Source organism: Aquarana catesbeiana, linkage group LG11, assembly GCF_042186555.1.
Source record: "Aquarana catesbeiana isolate 2022-GZ linkage group LG11, ASM4218655v1, whole genome shotgun sequence".
Classification (NCBI taxonomy): domain Eukaryota; kingdom Metazoa; phylum Chordata; class Amphibia; order Anura; family Ranidae; genus Aquarana; species Aquarana catesbeiana.
In genome coordinates this window covers 232,658,369-232,671,287 of record NC_133334.1, presented here as the reverse complement: position 1 = coordinate 232,671,287, position 12,919 = coordinate 232,658,369, and the positions used below count along the sequence as shown (strand labels likewise).

General features: G+C 40.9%; 1 protein-coding gene across 2 annotated transcripts in view; it reads right to left on the bottom strand.

The window, feature by feature from the left end:
- GNAO1 (G protein subunit alpha o1) overlaps nucleotides 1–12,919 on the bottom strand; it is a 366,081-nt gene that overhangs the window by 200,626 nt on the left and 152,536 nt on the right. For both annotated transcript variants that reach the window (XM_073605497.1, XM_073605496.1), the window contains exon 3: nucleotides 10,320–10,461. In XM_073605497.1, coding sequence (XP_073461598.1) covers nucleotides 10,320–10,461 — 142 coding nt within the window. The remainder of the gene's footprint in view (nucleotides 1–10,319; nucleotides 10,462–12,919) is intronic.

Here is a 12,919-nt window from a genome sequence, read left to right as displayed (position 1 = left end):
GCCTATGCATTTTTTTTTTTTTTAATTAAAGTGAGCTACCCTTTAAATGGTGTTCCTTCATGGACAGAAAGGTCTTTTGGTAATGGCTCATTTCAGCAGCATTATTCCAGTACAAGGAGATGGTGCATAATAAGCAAAAACCAGGAGAATATGTCATATCTGAATCAAACTAGAACCAACGTCTGTCTGCAAAGAAAATGTAAAACACTCTAATGACATTTGTCACTGCATGCTTGAATAGACAGTATAAGTCTGAAAGTCAAGCAATGGGAAAAATGGTGTTCGCACAAGCTTTGCTGTGGAATACTGTGTAAGCACGAAAGGCAGCACATTTTTATGCCTCGGCATCAACCCTTAGCTATTCCAATTTTGTTACTGACACCCAGTTTTAGATTTCTCTCTCTTGGAAGTGGATCTGTCAGCTAGATTCAGGAGAATCTTACAATTATGTGTAAACAAGCGTAGCTTGTATCCAGACATGTTAAGATATGAAAAGGAAAAACAAGGATGACTAGCAGGTATTATCACAGCAAATCAATATTAAAAACAGGGAGCTATAAGTGGTTAGTTTTGTGCTTGGGTTATATAATCACATGCAATTTTCTGCTTGGTATATTCAATCCACTCTTCCAAGGGTTTTTCGGCTGACATTTGAGGCCAGATTCTTTGTAGATTTTTCCCTGATTTGCCTCCCCACAATTTGGGATGATGTGACCATTGCTACCCTAGTGTGTGATATTTTGTAGGTATGGCGGTTATCCCCCCCTCCCCACAGTCTCTCTTGTAACTATGTAATACAGGATTGTAATATGTTTTTGACTTTTAGATCATATGTTTGAGAAAGTCCCGAAGAAGTGGCATTACCGTGAAACGCGTGAACTCTATTAGTGACAGTAGCTACCTGTTTTATATGTCTTTTAACACTTATACTATGCAAAAAATGTGTATTTCATAGGTTTTATTATACTGGATAAATAAAATATTTTTTATATTGATTTGGTGTATGTGATAATACCGACTTTTTTTTTTTTCCTTTTCATTTTCTGAGTTGTAGTTTATGGGGCAATCCCCCCCCCCCAGTATATACACTACTAGGCAGAGATCTATGCCATCTTCCACGCTATTTTATTGCACTTTATCTAAACCTGTTACTGATGTACTAGAAGTAGAGCGTCCTCTATATATAGACCTTATGTACATCATTATAAAGAATTTCAGAAAACTGGGTTATTTTTTTGCATTTAAAAACTGAACTAAAGGAACTTGTATAACACTATTGTTTAGTGTATTACACGCTCTAAGTTCTGATTGGATGCAATGTTGGACTACAGTAAATATGATTAAATTATGATAATTTCTAGAAATGGCCGAATACAACAGTCCAAGGTGTCTATATTGTCACAGGCAATTCTTTCAACCGACTCCCTTTCATAAAGGGTTCTGATCTTTCACTCGTTTGTGACGTGAGAAGGATCAGGATTATCTTCAAATAAATTTGGCAGTGGGTGCTCTATGAAGTCAGGGGACAATGGGCAAATACCAGGGGAGATTTACTAAAACTGGAGCCCTCTGGATCTGGTGCAGCTCTGCATGTTAGCCAATCAACTTCTAACTACAATTTGATCAATCAAGTTTTAAAAAAATTAAACCTGGAAGGTAATTGGTTTCTATGCAGAGCTGCACCAGATTATGCACTCTCCAGTTTTAAGCCTGGTACTCAGCGGGTTAAAGAAAAAAAAAAAAAAAAAAAAAAAGGACAGTCAGCTCTAGTCGGAACCGCCGAGCTATTGTGTTCTGACAGGGGGACAGCGCCCCTGCCAGAACACTCTGGTCAGCACTCTCAGCCATTGACTGAGAGCACTGATAGGAAGCCAGTCGGCTGCTGGTTTTCCATCATGCTCTGTCGGACTGGCTCCCATACACACAGGCCAAATGTCAGCTGGTTTTTTATTGAATTATTCAATGTCACCCGGTATTTGGCCCATGTGTACGGGGCTTTAGAAAATCCCCGCCATTGTATGTTCCAACTCAAAGATTTTGGGGAGAGATCTTCATGGCTATGACCAACCTTATACACAAAGTAAATACATAAAAAAAAAAAAAACACATCCAGGACACATCAACCTTGAACAGTGGAAATGCTAAATACAGCTTTAGCAAACGGGCTTCAGTTTTTCATTGAAACAGGCTTTTAGAAGAAATGCAGGTTGTGCTTGAATAAGTTACAATGATTAGCTTTGAAAATACTGAACTCCTTTTCAGAGAAGGAAATGAGATTCAAGGAAAACCATTAAGAGTTACATGCTAGCTGGCACCTACTGGTACAAGGCCGGCAGTGTGACAATGTGACTGTGCAGTTTTTCATATGGTTATATACAGTGGCATTCTATTCAAAAAATGAAATTAAATAATAGATGGTCTCTGGCTTCAAAAGATGTTTTCTGGTAGAAACGGCTTTTGGCAGATAAGTAAAGCGATTCTTCAGACCAAAAAAAAAAAAAAGGCGACTGTTACAGAATACTTTGTTATACAACACAAAGGGTTTCCCATCTTCTGCATGCTCCTGGTCTCTTTGGGAACAAAAACCTACAGACTGGCAGTGCATCATCTGGAGAAAACTAGTAATAGGTTTTCACTGATGCCCACTGGTATCCTTTAAGCCTCATAATACATAGAAGGGCATAATGAGCTGTAAAATAAAGAGACACTACTGTTTACTATGGGTGTACCGGAGGTGGGAAGCCCAATAAGAAATTAGAAGGAAGGTGTCCTCTTTTGGAGAATGGAGAACACTTAATGAGATGGAGACATCTAAGAAGAACCATGGAAACAAGACCACAAGAGTGAACTATCTGGGATCCGTCCAACACCAGGTAGCATTGTTGACTTACTGCAGAAACAAGAACATGGTGGAGAAGCATGAGTTTTCATGACTACCACACCATCTCTTTCTTCTATGGTACATCAACAGGTTTTTAAGCAAAATATGTTTGAGACACAAATTCTAGAGAGGTTGCCTGTGTGTGTGTGTGTGTATGCATGCATTATATATATTTATTTATTAGGGGTCGACCGATTATTGTTGCGGCCGGTACCCACTTTTTTTTTTAAGCATCAGTCACAAACTTACCGATGTTGCTTCAAGTGGTTGTACCGGGGTGATGCTTGCAGCTGTAGGCATCACCCCAGTACAGTTCTTTAGAGCGGACGGTCGACTTTCTTGTAACAACCACCGATGTGGCTCAGCAGCCGCTCGGCTGTTATTACAAGCAGGAGGGACATCACCCGCTCCGCCCGGGTCTCCCGTCCCACCGGGAGGCTCGAGCGACCAGACTGAACATCCTAGAGGAGCCAGTTTTAAAAAAAATAGAAAGTATTCAGAAACGCAGATCTTGACGTTATGAATACTTTCAAGTGCAGAGAAGGGGTTTAGGGTCTTACAGACCCCAGATCCCTCCATAAAGAGTACCTGTGCTGCCTACTACTGTGACAAGGGATGTTTATATTCCTTGTGACAGCAATTTAAAAAAATAAAAAATAATATTTTTTTTAAAAAAGGACAGTGCAAAAAGTTTAAATCTACAGAATATCGGCACCCAATAAAAAAAAAAAAATCAGTATCTGCCCTAAAAAAAAAAAAAGATATTGGTTATATATACCCACTCATATTATATATATATATATATATATATATATATACACATATATACATATACACACACACACACACACACACACACACACACACACACATATACATATATACACACAGCCTGCAAAAATTCCACTCGCCTGCTCGCATTTTGCAAGCAGAATTTGAGGGCTGGCGAGGCGGGGGGGGGGGGGATTGAATGGGAGTTCTTCTCCAAGCGATCGCGGAGGGGAAGAGAAGTGCTGTCCGGATGATCAGAGCGCGGGGAACACAGTGATTACAGCTTTCATTTCAATTGCTGTATGTCTCCTGCACTCGCTGTCACATACAGCCCCGTCCCCTGGCCAGGAACTTTGACAGATCATCCATCCAATCCTGGGACGGGTGATCTGTCTATCAAAGTTCCCCGGCCAGAAGGTGGGGCGGTATGTGACAGCGAGCAGCGGGAACATTCAGCAATTGAAATGAAAGTTATCAACCAGGTGGCTCTCCTGTTCCTCTCTTCCCCTGCACAGGCAGGCTGCATTGGTGGGCATGGATAAAGTTGTTAATATTTACTTTTATAACCTAATTCTGCATAAAGCATTTAAGTGTCATATCATGAGATAATTTATGAGGGTGAGTTTAGGGGGCGGAATTAGGGGAAGGGTTGGGTGGGCAAACTGGTGGCGAGTAATCCTTGAAGCCTGGCTAGTAGCTCGGGACTTGAAAATTTGACAGCTTAAGAGGTTGAACAAACATCAAGGCCTACACCTCCTGTAAAAAAAAAATAATGTTGTGGACAAACTCAATTTTTAAAATGTTCTTTAAACAATTAAAGTGTTACTAAACCCACAACAGTAAAATCAGACTGTAGATGCAGCACAGCATGCTTGTTATACTCACTGTGGAACTTAAGGAGTTAATCCTTCGCATTGTGTAAAAAGGCTGTTTTATCCTGTATGCACAGATCCTCCCCCCTCCCGCACTGTATCTGGGGAAGGTCAGCTAACACAGGCAGGGCAGCCGACCTGCACATGCTCAGTTGTGTCTTTTATGCTGGAGATAACATTTACTTGTTCTCAGAGCTAGCCAGGTCACATGATATTGACATCACACATTTTGGCATGTCTACAGGCTGTAATGAAAATCTCCTTCTACCTGAACTCTCAGCACTGGAGAAACTGTGCAGTTTATCATGTAACCGTGGTATACAGATCATCCAAAAAGGTATATAGTGGCAGTAATTTAATATAAAAAGATTTATAAGCTGTGGGCACTGTGGGGGGCGTATGAACTATTTTCATGTTATAAAAGCTAACAGAAAATAGTGTTTTATCCAATTTAATTATAAAAAAATAAACTTGTTTTAAAGGGGTTGTAAAGGCTCGTGTTTTTTCACCTTAATGCATCCTATGACACCTTGCAGTCACCGGGCCCCCCAGCCCACCCGTTTTACTTAGACCTGAGCCCCGAATTTCCATCGGCGTGTCCCCGCCGTCCCTCTCTCCATGGGTTCCTGGCTCTTGATCGGATAGATTGATAGCAGTGCAGCTATTGGCTCCCACTGCTGTCAATCAAATCCAATGACACAGGCGCTGGGGCCGAGTCCTGCATTCGGCCTCTATGGACGCCGAATGCTGGCGTCAGGAGCGTGCCCGCAAGGCAACCCCCTCGGGAGAGGGCTTCTCCAAGGGGGTTATCTAATGCGGGGAGGAGCTGCAAGAGCTGCCGAGGGACCCCAGAAATGGATGTTCGGGGCCACTCTGCAAAACAAGCTGCACAGTGGAGGTAAGTATGACATGTTTGTTATTTAAAAAAAAAAAAAAAAAACGATCCTTTAGTATCACTTTAGACCTGAATTTTACCAATGTATCTAATCTTACAGTATTTTTTAGAGAAACAAATTGCAACAATAAACAGTTTTTTTTTTTTTTTTTTTTACAAAAAAGTACAATCATTGGTTTCTGTTATTTTAAATAGCAATAAGATGGGAAAGGGTTACAGTAGAAAATATATTCTGTTTCTATTGTCCTCTGGGGAATCCATTGAATAGATTTCACTTTTTATCTCTAACACCTGAATGAGAAATGTGGGGAACAAGGTTATGGGGACCAGGAAACCTAAAGATAACCACACCATGTAAAAAAAAAGGCAAAAAAAACACTGATATTTTTGTTGCAGACCCTGCTCTCTGAGATTTCGACTTGTTTCCTATCCTTAAAGCTGATACTAAACACAAATCTTTACTTCACATCTTTTTCCTAATTGATATACAACTGTCACATGACCTGTCTAACATAGGTAGGAGGAGCTTCTAGTCCCCCGCTGCTACGCACATGTTCAACATTTTTTTTTTTTGTTAAGAAAAAAAAAATAACAGCCTTTGTGATAGAGTTAAAATATATATTAATAAATGGTTTAGATCAGAAATATACTGTAGATTTGAAATCAAATCTTTACTATTTTTGACAATAACATGGTGTGGGCGGATTTCAGCCAGTCACAAGCGTGTCTCACGCCGCTCCAGCCTGTGTCTAAAAATAACAGGGAGGTAAAGCCACCATAAATCAAGATGTAATATCTCATCTCTACTGTATTTAGCTGTTAGTGGGAATGGAGGCGGAAGGAGGGAGTGGGCTGACGTTTAGTGTGGATACGCCCACATGTGTTACTCTATAGTCACATGGGCTGCTCAGATGTGATAGAGAGGCAATGCTCAGCACTGAAAACTGAGTATGTGCAGAACTGCCAACACTGCTCTACAAAATCCCCAACTGCATTGGGGACAAGAACAGAAGGTGGAGATAGAGCAGCAGGATCAACCAGATTTTTGTAGATTACAGAAAACAGATCTCATAATGAGTGAATGTGTACAGCATTTATTGATCTTTTTATATGATGTGGGTTTAGTGACACTTTAAGGCAAATGGTGCAAAAAGAAATCTTCCAAATTGGGCACAGAGTTTCTAATGGTTCCTTACTCTATCTAAAGGAAAAAGTTTGGGCTAGAGAGAGATTTTAAAACCTAACTTCATGTTCCGCACAAAGCTCATTTCCATCCAACTTAGGAACCCTTAAATATTTTTTGGTTTTCTAATATATATATATATATATATATATATATATATATATATATATATATATATATATATATATATATATATATATATATATATATATACACACACACACACACATCTTTTATCCAGCTGGTTTCTCTTTGGTCATGTGATTGCCCAGGGTCCTCTCACTAGCCATTTACTCTCCAGCAGTTGGTAGTCCTCACTCCTCTACAATGATCTTAGTACCATTACAGCAATTCTGTATGATCAGGGTGGTTTAACATACTCCCATATGGCTGGTCCTTGACACCCCAATCTCACAGTAAGTAACACCCAGCATCATTCAACCTAGAAAAACAGAGTCTTCAGGAGCCAGAAGCAAAAAGAAGAAGAAGAGTACTGCAGTGAAAGTAGCTTTTTTTGTTTGCATTACCCATTGATGATTCTGATTTTGTTTTAAAGTTGACTTTGGCTTTAAAACCTTTTACAATATGCTTCAAAGAATACGGTGTATACAAAATATCATTAACAATCTGAATTCCTATCTGAAATGTACAGAAGTTGTAGTAATTCCTAGCAGTCAATCAAGTCAACATTCACCCAGGCAAGCCACATTATTTATGAAAGCTAAAAACTGATTGGTTGCCATATGTAACAGCACACTAATATTCTCTGTATCATTTTTTTTTAAATGAAGACCTATATACTAAATACCAGCTGAAAGGCTCAATGTACATATCTGTCACAGAAAAAAAGCTATGTTCCTTATTTTTAAACCCCAAGTGAGCTTTTTATGTTTGCTAGCATGGAGCTGGCTGAGCCTTATTTTCACATTAGCTCGCTGTATAAATAGAGGAGCTCCAGCTGAATATATTAAGCAAGGCTTGTGCTTACCAGAGAATTCTGAATAAAACCATGTGCCAGATGCTGTAAAATTATTACACAAATGATGAATTGTAAAATACAGAGAGCGGAAGGAATAAAAAGGATTTATGGGGAGGTGAATGGAGGTAAACCACATTGTAGAATGAACACCAGGGGACTGAGAACTCACTATATAAGTATAAAGTACATGGAGATGTGGGGGGTAATATCCTGATCAAACCATTAAGGAAAAAAAAAAAAAAAAAATCACTTTGACATGATGGGCTTACAGTTCCATGAAGTCCATGCTACCGACTTGTTCTTGATGGCTCACTATTGTAATTGGCCTACAGGTTGCACATGATAAATTAACCAAAAGGTAACAATTTAAAAGTAACTATATAGAGCAAATGGAGAAAACGAATGCAAGTATGTTTATCCAAATATGTGGTAGTGCCAAAAGTTGGACGCTAAGTCAGCGTGAACATCTCTAATAGACTGACCAATGCCGATATGGTAATACACTATTATTTGTATTGCAAGAAAACACACAAAACGGCGCAAACACCTAGTGCATTACCGAAGATTTATTGTATTAAAACACAGATCGTGACAAAATGAATGCTCAAATATGGTAAACGCCAGAGTCCAGTGCAGGAATCATGTAACCGGACATGCAATACCACAACAGTAGCTAGCTGGTACGCTTCGGGAGTGTATTACCTTCCTCAGAACTCTGAGGAAGGAAGTACACTCCTGAAAGCTGTCAGCTGTAACATCTATATTTTAATACAATACATCTCCAGTAATGCACTAGGCGTATGAGCCCTCCTGTGTGTTTTATTATATTTGTCTATTGGATTCCCCGATCTGAGGAGGGCTGCATCGGCTGAGAATTTGACGGATGTCTACCTGTTGCTACCTATGACCTGTGGTATACGGAGACTTTTTGGCAGTACTCTGAGCACTGGGCGTGATTGTGTTTTGTACCAAGCAACTTTTGGGTGGTCCTTCCCCTCCCAAAATAGGCCAATAGGAATATGTGGGAGCTGGGACAGCACTTATTACATCAAGTGGAACCCACCCAGGGATTTAAAATAATTTGCCCTCAAATTGTATAAAGCTCCAGTTCCATGAGAAACATTAGACCGTAATAACTAAACTTAAATAAAAAAAACCTAGGCATCCCAATCCTATCAAACCTAAATCAATCATGTAGTTACCCTTCTGCATTTCAGAAGATCAGGAAATTCAAAGCTAGAGGAAGCTCAAAAGTTTGGTGCTCACTTCCACCATTTTTATTGCCATTAGTGGCCTCGTGATGATCAACCGGGAGGCTTGGCTATAGCGGAACAGTATAGCTTTCATAGCAAAAGACAAGATTTATACAAATTCATCTGCTCTTATATCTGCATTTACTGTGCATTTTGACAGAGTATATACTGTACTCTGTTAATTTAATTTTTCACCATTCGTTTTGTTTAAATGGCCCAGATTTGTAACAAGCCTATTTTAAACACAGTCCCTGTCAACCTGACCATTCATTTGCAACTCAAACTGATCCTTCTGCCTATAAGTCATATTGATGAATGAAGCTTAAGCCCTGTACACACGGGCCAAATATCCAGAGACAACAGCCAGTTTAAAAAAAAAAAAAAAAAAGGGGCCAACATTCTGCCAGTGTGCATGTCGGTCTGTCGTATGAGCATGCTGGAAAACCAGCAGCCGACCAACTCCCGATCAGTGCTCTCAGACAATGACAGTGTGTGCTGATGGGAGTGTTCTGATGGGGGGCCATCCCCTTGTCTGAACACATCTCTGCGGGGGAGATTGCTGAACTAACCTTGCAGCGGGTTGTTAGTGTGTACCCAGCTTTAGGTTAGATTTTTTTTTCACATTCACCAGCACATCAATGGCCCATAAAGAAAAGCGGTCAAAAAATTAAAGTACACCTACAATTTTGTACACCTTAAAGATGATAAAAACAAATAGGCACCACCCAGTACCACTGGAGGAGGGACTGCTGCAGGGTTACATGGAAGACCCCAGGCAGTATCCATATGTAATAAACCAGGAATTTGCATGAATATTGCCTGGGCTTTGGGGTCTCCCAAGTAACCCTGCAGCAGTCCCTCCTTAAGTACGCGCTACCAAATGGGCAATGGGCAGTGCCAAATTTGTATTGTAAGTATGAAGTGTGTGAAATGCAAATCTCGTTTTTGGCATAATTATGCACCAAGGCTTGGAGAATGGATGATTATACCTTCAAACTCTAGAACAGTGGTCTCCAAACTGCGACCCTCTGCTTGCATTTATCTGGACCTCTGGGCACTATTCCTCTATACGGGGCACTGTTTACTACCACTAATGCCAGGACAATTTCTACCCCCCCCCCCTCCCCCCCAAATGCTTGAAGGATAGTAAAATGGCCCTTTGTTACAAAGTTTGGAGACCCCTGCTCTAGAACATCATAAGTGCTGTCAGAAATTCAGCATGCTTCCTCCAATTTTTCACTTGTTTTTAATGATAAAGCAGAGATGGAGAGGGACAACCTGATGCATCCCATAGACAGTAACTGGAAGATCAGCCAACATGTACTGGGCAATGGTTATGCGTGTTGGGTGATCTTTTAGTCAGCTTTAGATGAAGGATATTCAGTCAGAGGTTGCAGACTACACAAGCAGGAGGAAGCAGTATAGATTTGACATACAGGTTTGTACATACAGTATAATAGACGAACAAGACCAAACAGAACTTACCCTTCTTTCTTTGTCACCATATTCGATACCAAGAGTGTCCATGGCACGGACAATGGCTGCCAGGGACTGGATAGTGTTACTATAAACCACAGGCTTGTACTGTTTCACATCTTCACCTGAGAAGCCATCTTCATGGATAATTCTGTATAAGAAAGCATAAATGTATCATTGATCACAACCAATAGAGACAAAGCAACACATACTAGCAGCAGGCAACTGAATACATATATAAAGGAATAGAATGATGGAAATGTCAGAAAAAAATGGTGTTTAAGTATATTTAGGCATCCCAGTGCAAGATTAAGGAATACATTTCAACAGAGGCCTCAACGATACAGACAACAAAATGTTTCCAGCACCAGTGCAATTCCCAGGGCTGTCGATCCTCAATAACCATACAGTAGCTTTGCATACATTATTAATTGTGGTGGACACCCCATTAAACCAAGTGCTTGAATGGAGAAGCTCAGATTACAGGAAGCTGGTACCATCAATGTTATGGGTTAAGAGGCTTTATAAATATGGATTAATGGCAACTCTGTAAGTGCTCTGAAACCACTTAAAATGTCAATCTCTGATTTATGGCTATTTGGAGATGTGGCACAAAACAAACCTAATCGTGTGTAGAGTTAGACAATACTATACTCAGGAAAAGGGATTTCAGAGAAGTGATGGACAAACGTTTTCCCCGTTTGTGACATGTCACAGGATGCTCAGTCATACCATGGCGACACACACAAGAGATTGGTGAAGGATTCAGATGACAAGCAGCACAGGAAGAATAAAAGGAGGAAAAAAACTACATGCAGTACATAGCAACACAATACAGGGTACAGGCGTACAGTGTCGCTTCACCTTTTAATTTTCTCTAAAGAGATGAACTTACACTTTAACAAATGCCGTAAGTAAAGAAAAACGCATGTTGATCTGCTAGAGCAGTGGTCTCCAAACAGTGGCCCAGGGGCCAGATGCAGCTCTTTGCTTGCCTTTATCCGGCCCTTGGGGCACTTTTCCTCCCACGGACACCAATGATGGAGCACTATTCCTCCCATGGACACCAATGATGGAGCACTATTCCTCCCATGGACACCAATGATGGAGCACTATTCCTCCCATGGACACCAATGATGGAGCACTATTCCTCCCATGGGCACCAATGATGGAGCACTATTCCTCCCATGGGCACCAATGATGGAGCACTATTCCTCCCATGGGCACCAATGATGGAGCACTATTCCTCCCATGGGCACCAATGATGGAGCACTATTCCTCCCATGGACACCAATGATGGAGCGCTATTCCTCCCATGGACACCAATGATGGAGCACTATTCCTCCCATGGACACCAATGATGGAGCACTATTCCTCCCATGGACACCAATGATGGAGCACTATTCCTCCCATGGACACCAATGATGGAGCACTATTCCTCCCATGGACACCAATGATGGAGCACTATTCCTCCCATGGACACCAATGATGGAGCACTATTCCTCCCATGGACACCAATGATGGAGCACTATTCCTCCCATGGGCACCAATGATGGAGCACTATTCCTCCCATGGGCACCAATGATGGAGCACTATTCCTCCCATGGGCACCAATGATGGAGCACTATTCCTCCCATGGGCACCAATGATGGAGCACTATTCCTCCCATGGGCACCAATGATGGAGCACTATTCCTCCCATGGGCACCAATGATGGAGCACTATTCCTCCCATGGACACCAATGATGGAGCACTATTCCTCCCATGGACACCAATGATGGAGCACTATTCCTCCCATGGACACCAATGATGGAGCACTATTCCTCCCATGGACACCAATGATGGAGCACTATTCCTCCCATGGGTACCAATGATGGAGCACTATTCCTCCCATGGACACCAATGATGGAGCAATATTCCTCCCTTGGACACCAATGATGGTGCGCTATTCCTTCCAATGGCCCCAACAATGGTGCGCTATTCCTCCCACTGACACCGTGGTGTGCTATTGCTTCTAGTAATGCACTGAATTTTCAGCTGCTAAAATTTTGGGCCGAAAATAGGGTTTTCAGTGTTGTGCCGAAAGAAAAAAAAAAAAAAACCGCCTGTGATTTTACCACAATTTTGCCTTGCTTATGTTGTGTTTTTCATAGGACATGTGACTCAAAAAATGCATCGAAAACACAACACAGGTGCATTTTTAATCAGTTCTTGCTGCGTTTCCAATGCATTTCAATGGGGAGGGTGAGTTTTTGGTGCGGTTTGCCAAAAATGCACCAAAAATGTAGCAAGCAGGATTTTTAACACCGATTCGAAAGGTGCTGATAATGGCTGACAAATTCATGATAATAATTAAAACCTCAACTATAATACATCACAATTTATAAAAAAAAAAATATATATATATATTTTTTTTTTTTTTTTTTTAAACACATCAATTTCTGTTTCAGTTTCGGCATCCTGAATTTTTGGTACCGAAATTTAAATTTATGTGCACCACTAATTGCTTCCACTGACACCAACAATGGTGTGCTATTGCTGCCACTGACAGCAACGATGCTGGGCTATTGCTTCCAATGACACCAACGATGGAATACGTTTGCTTCCACA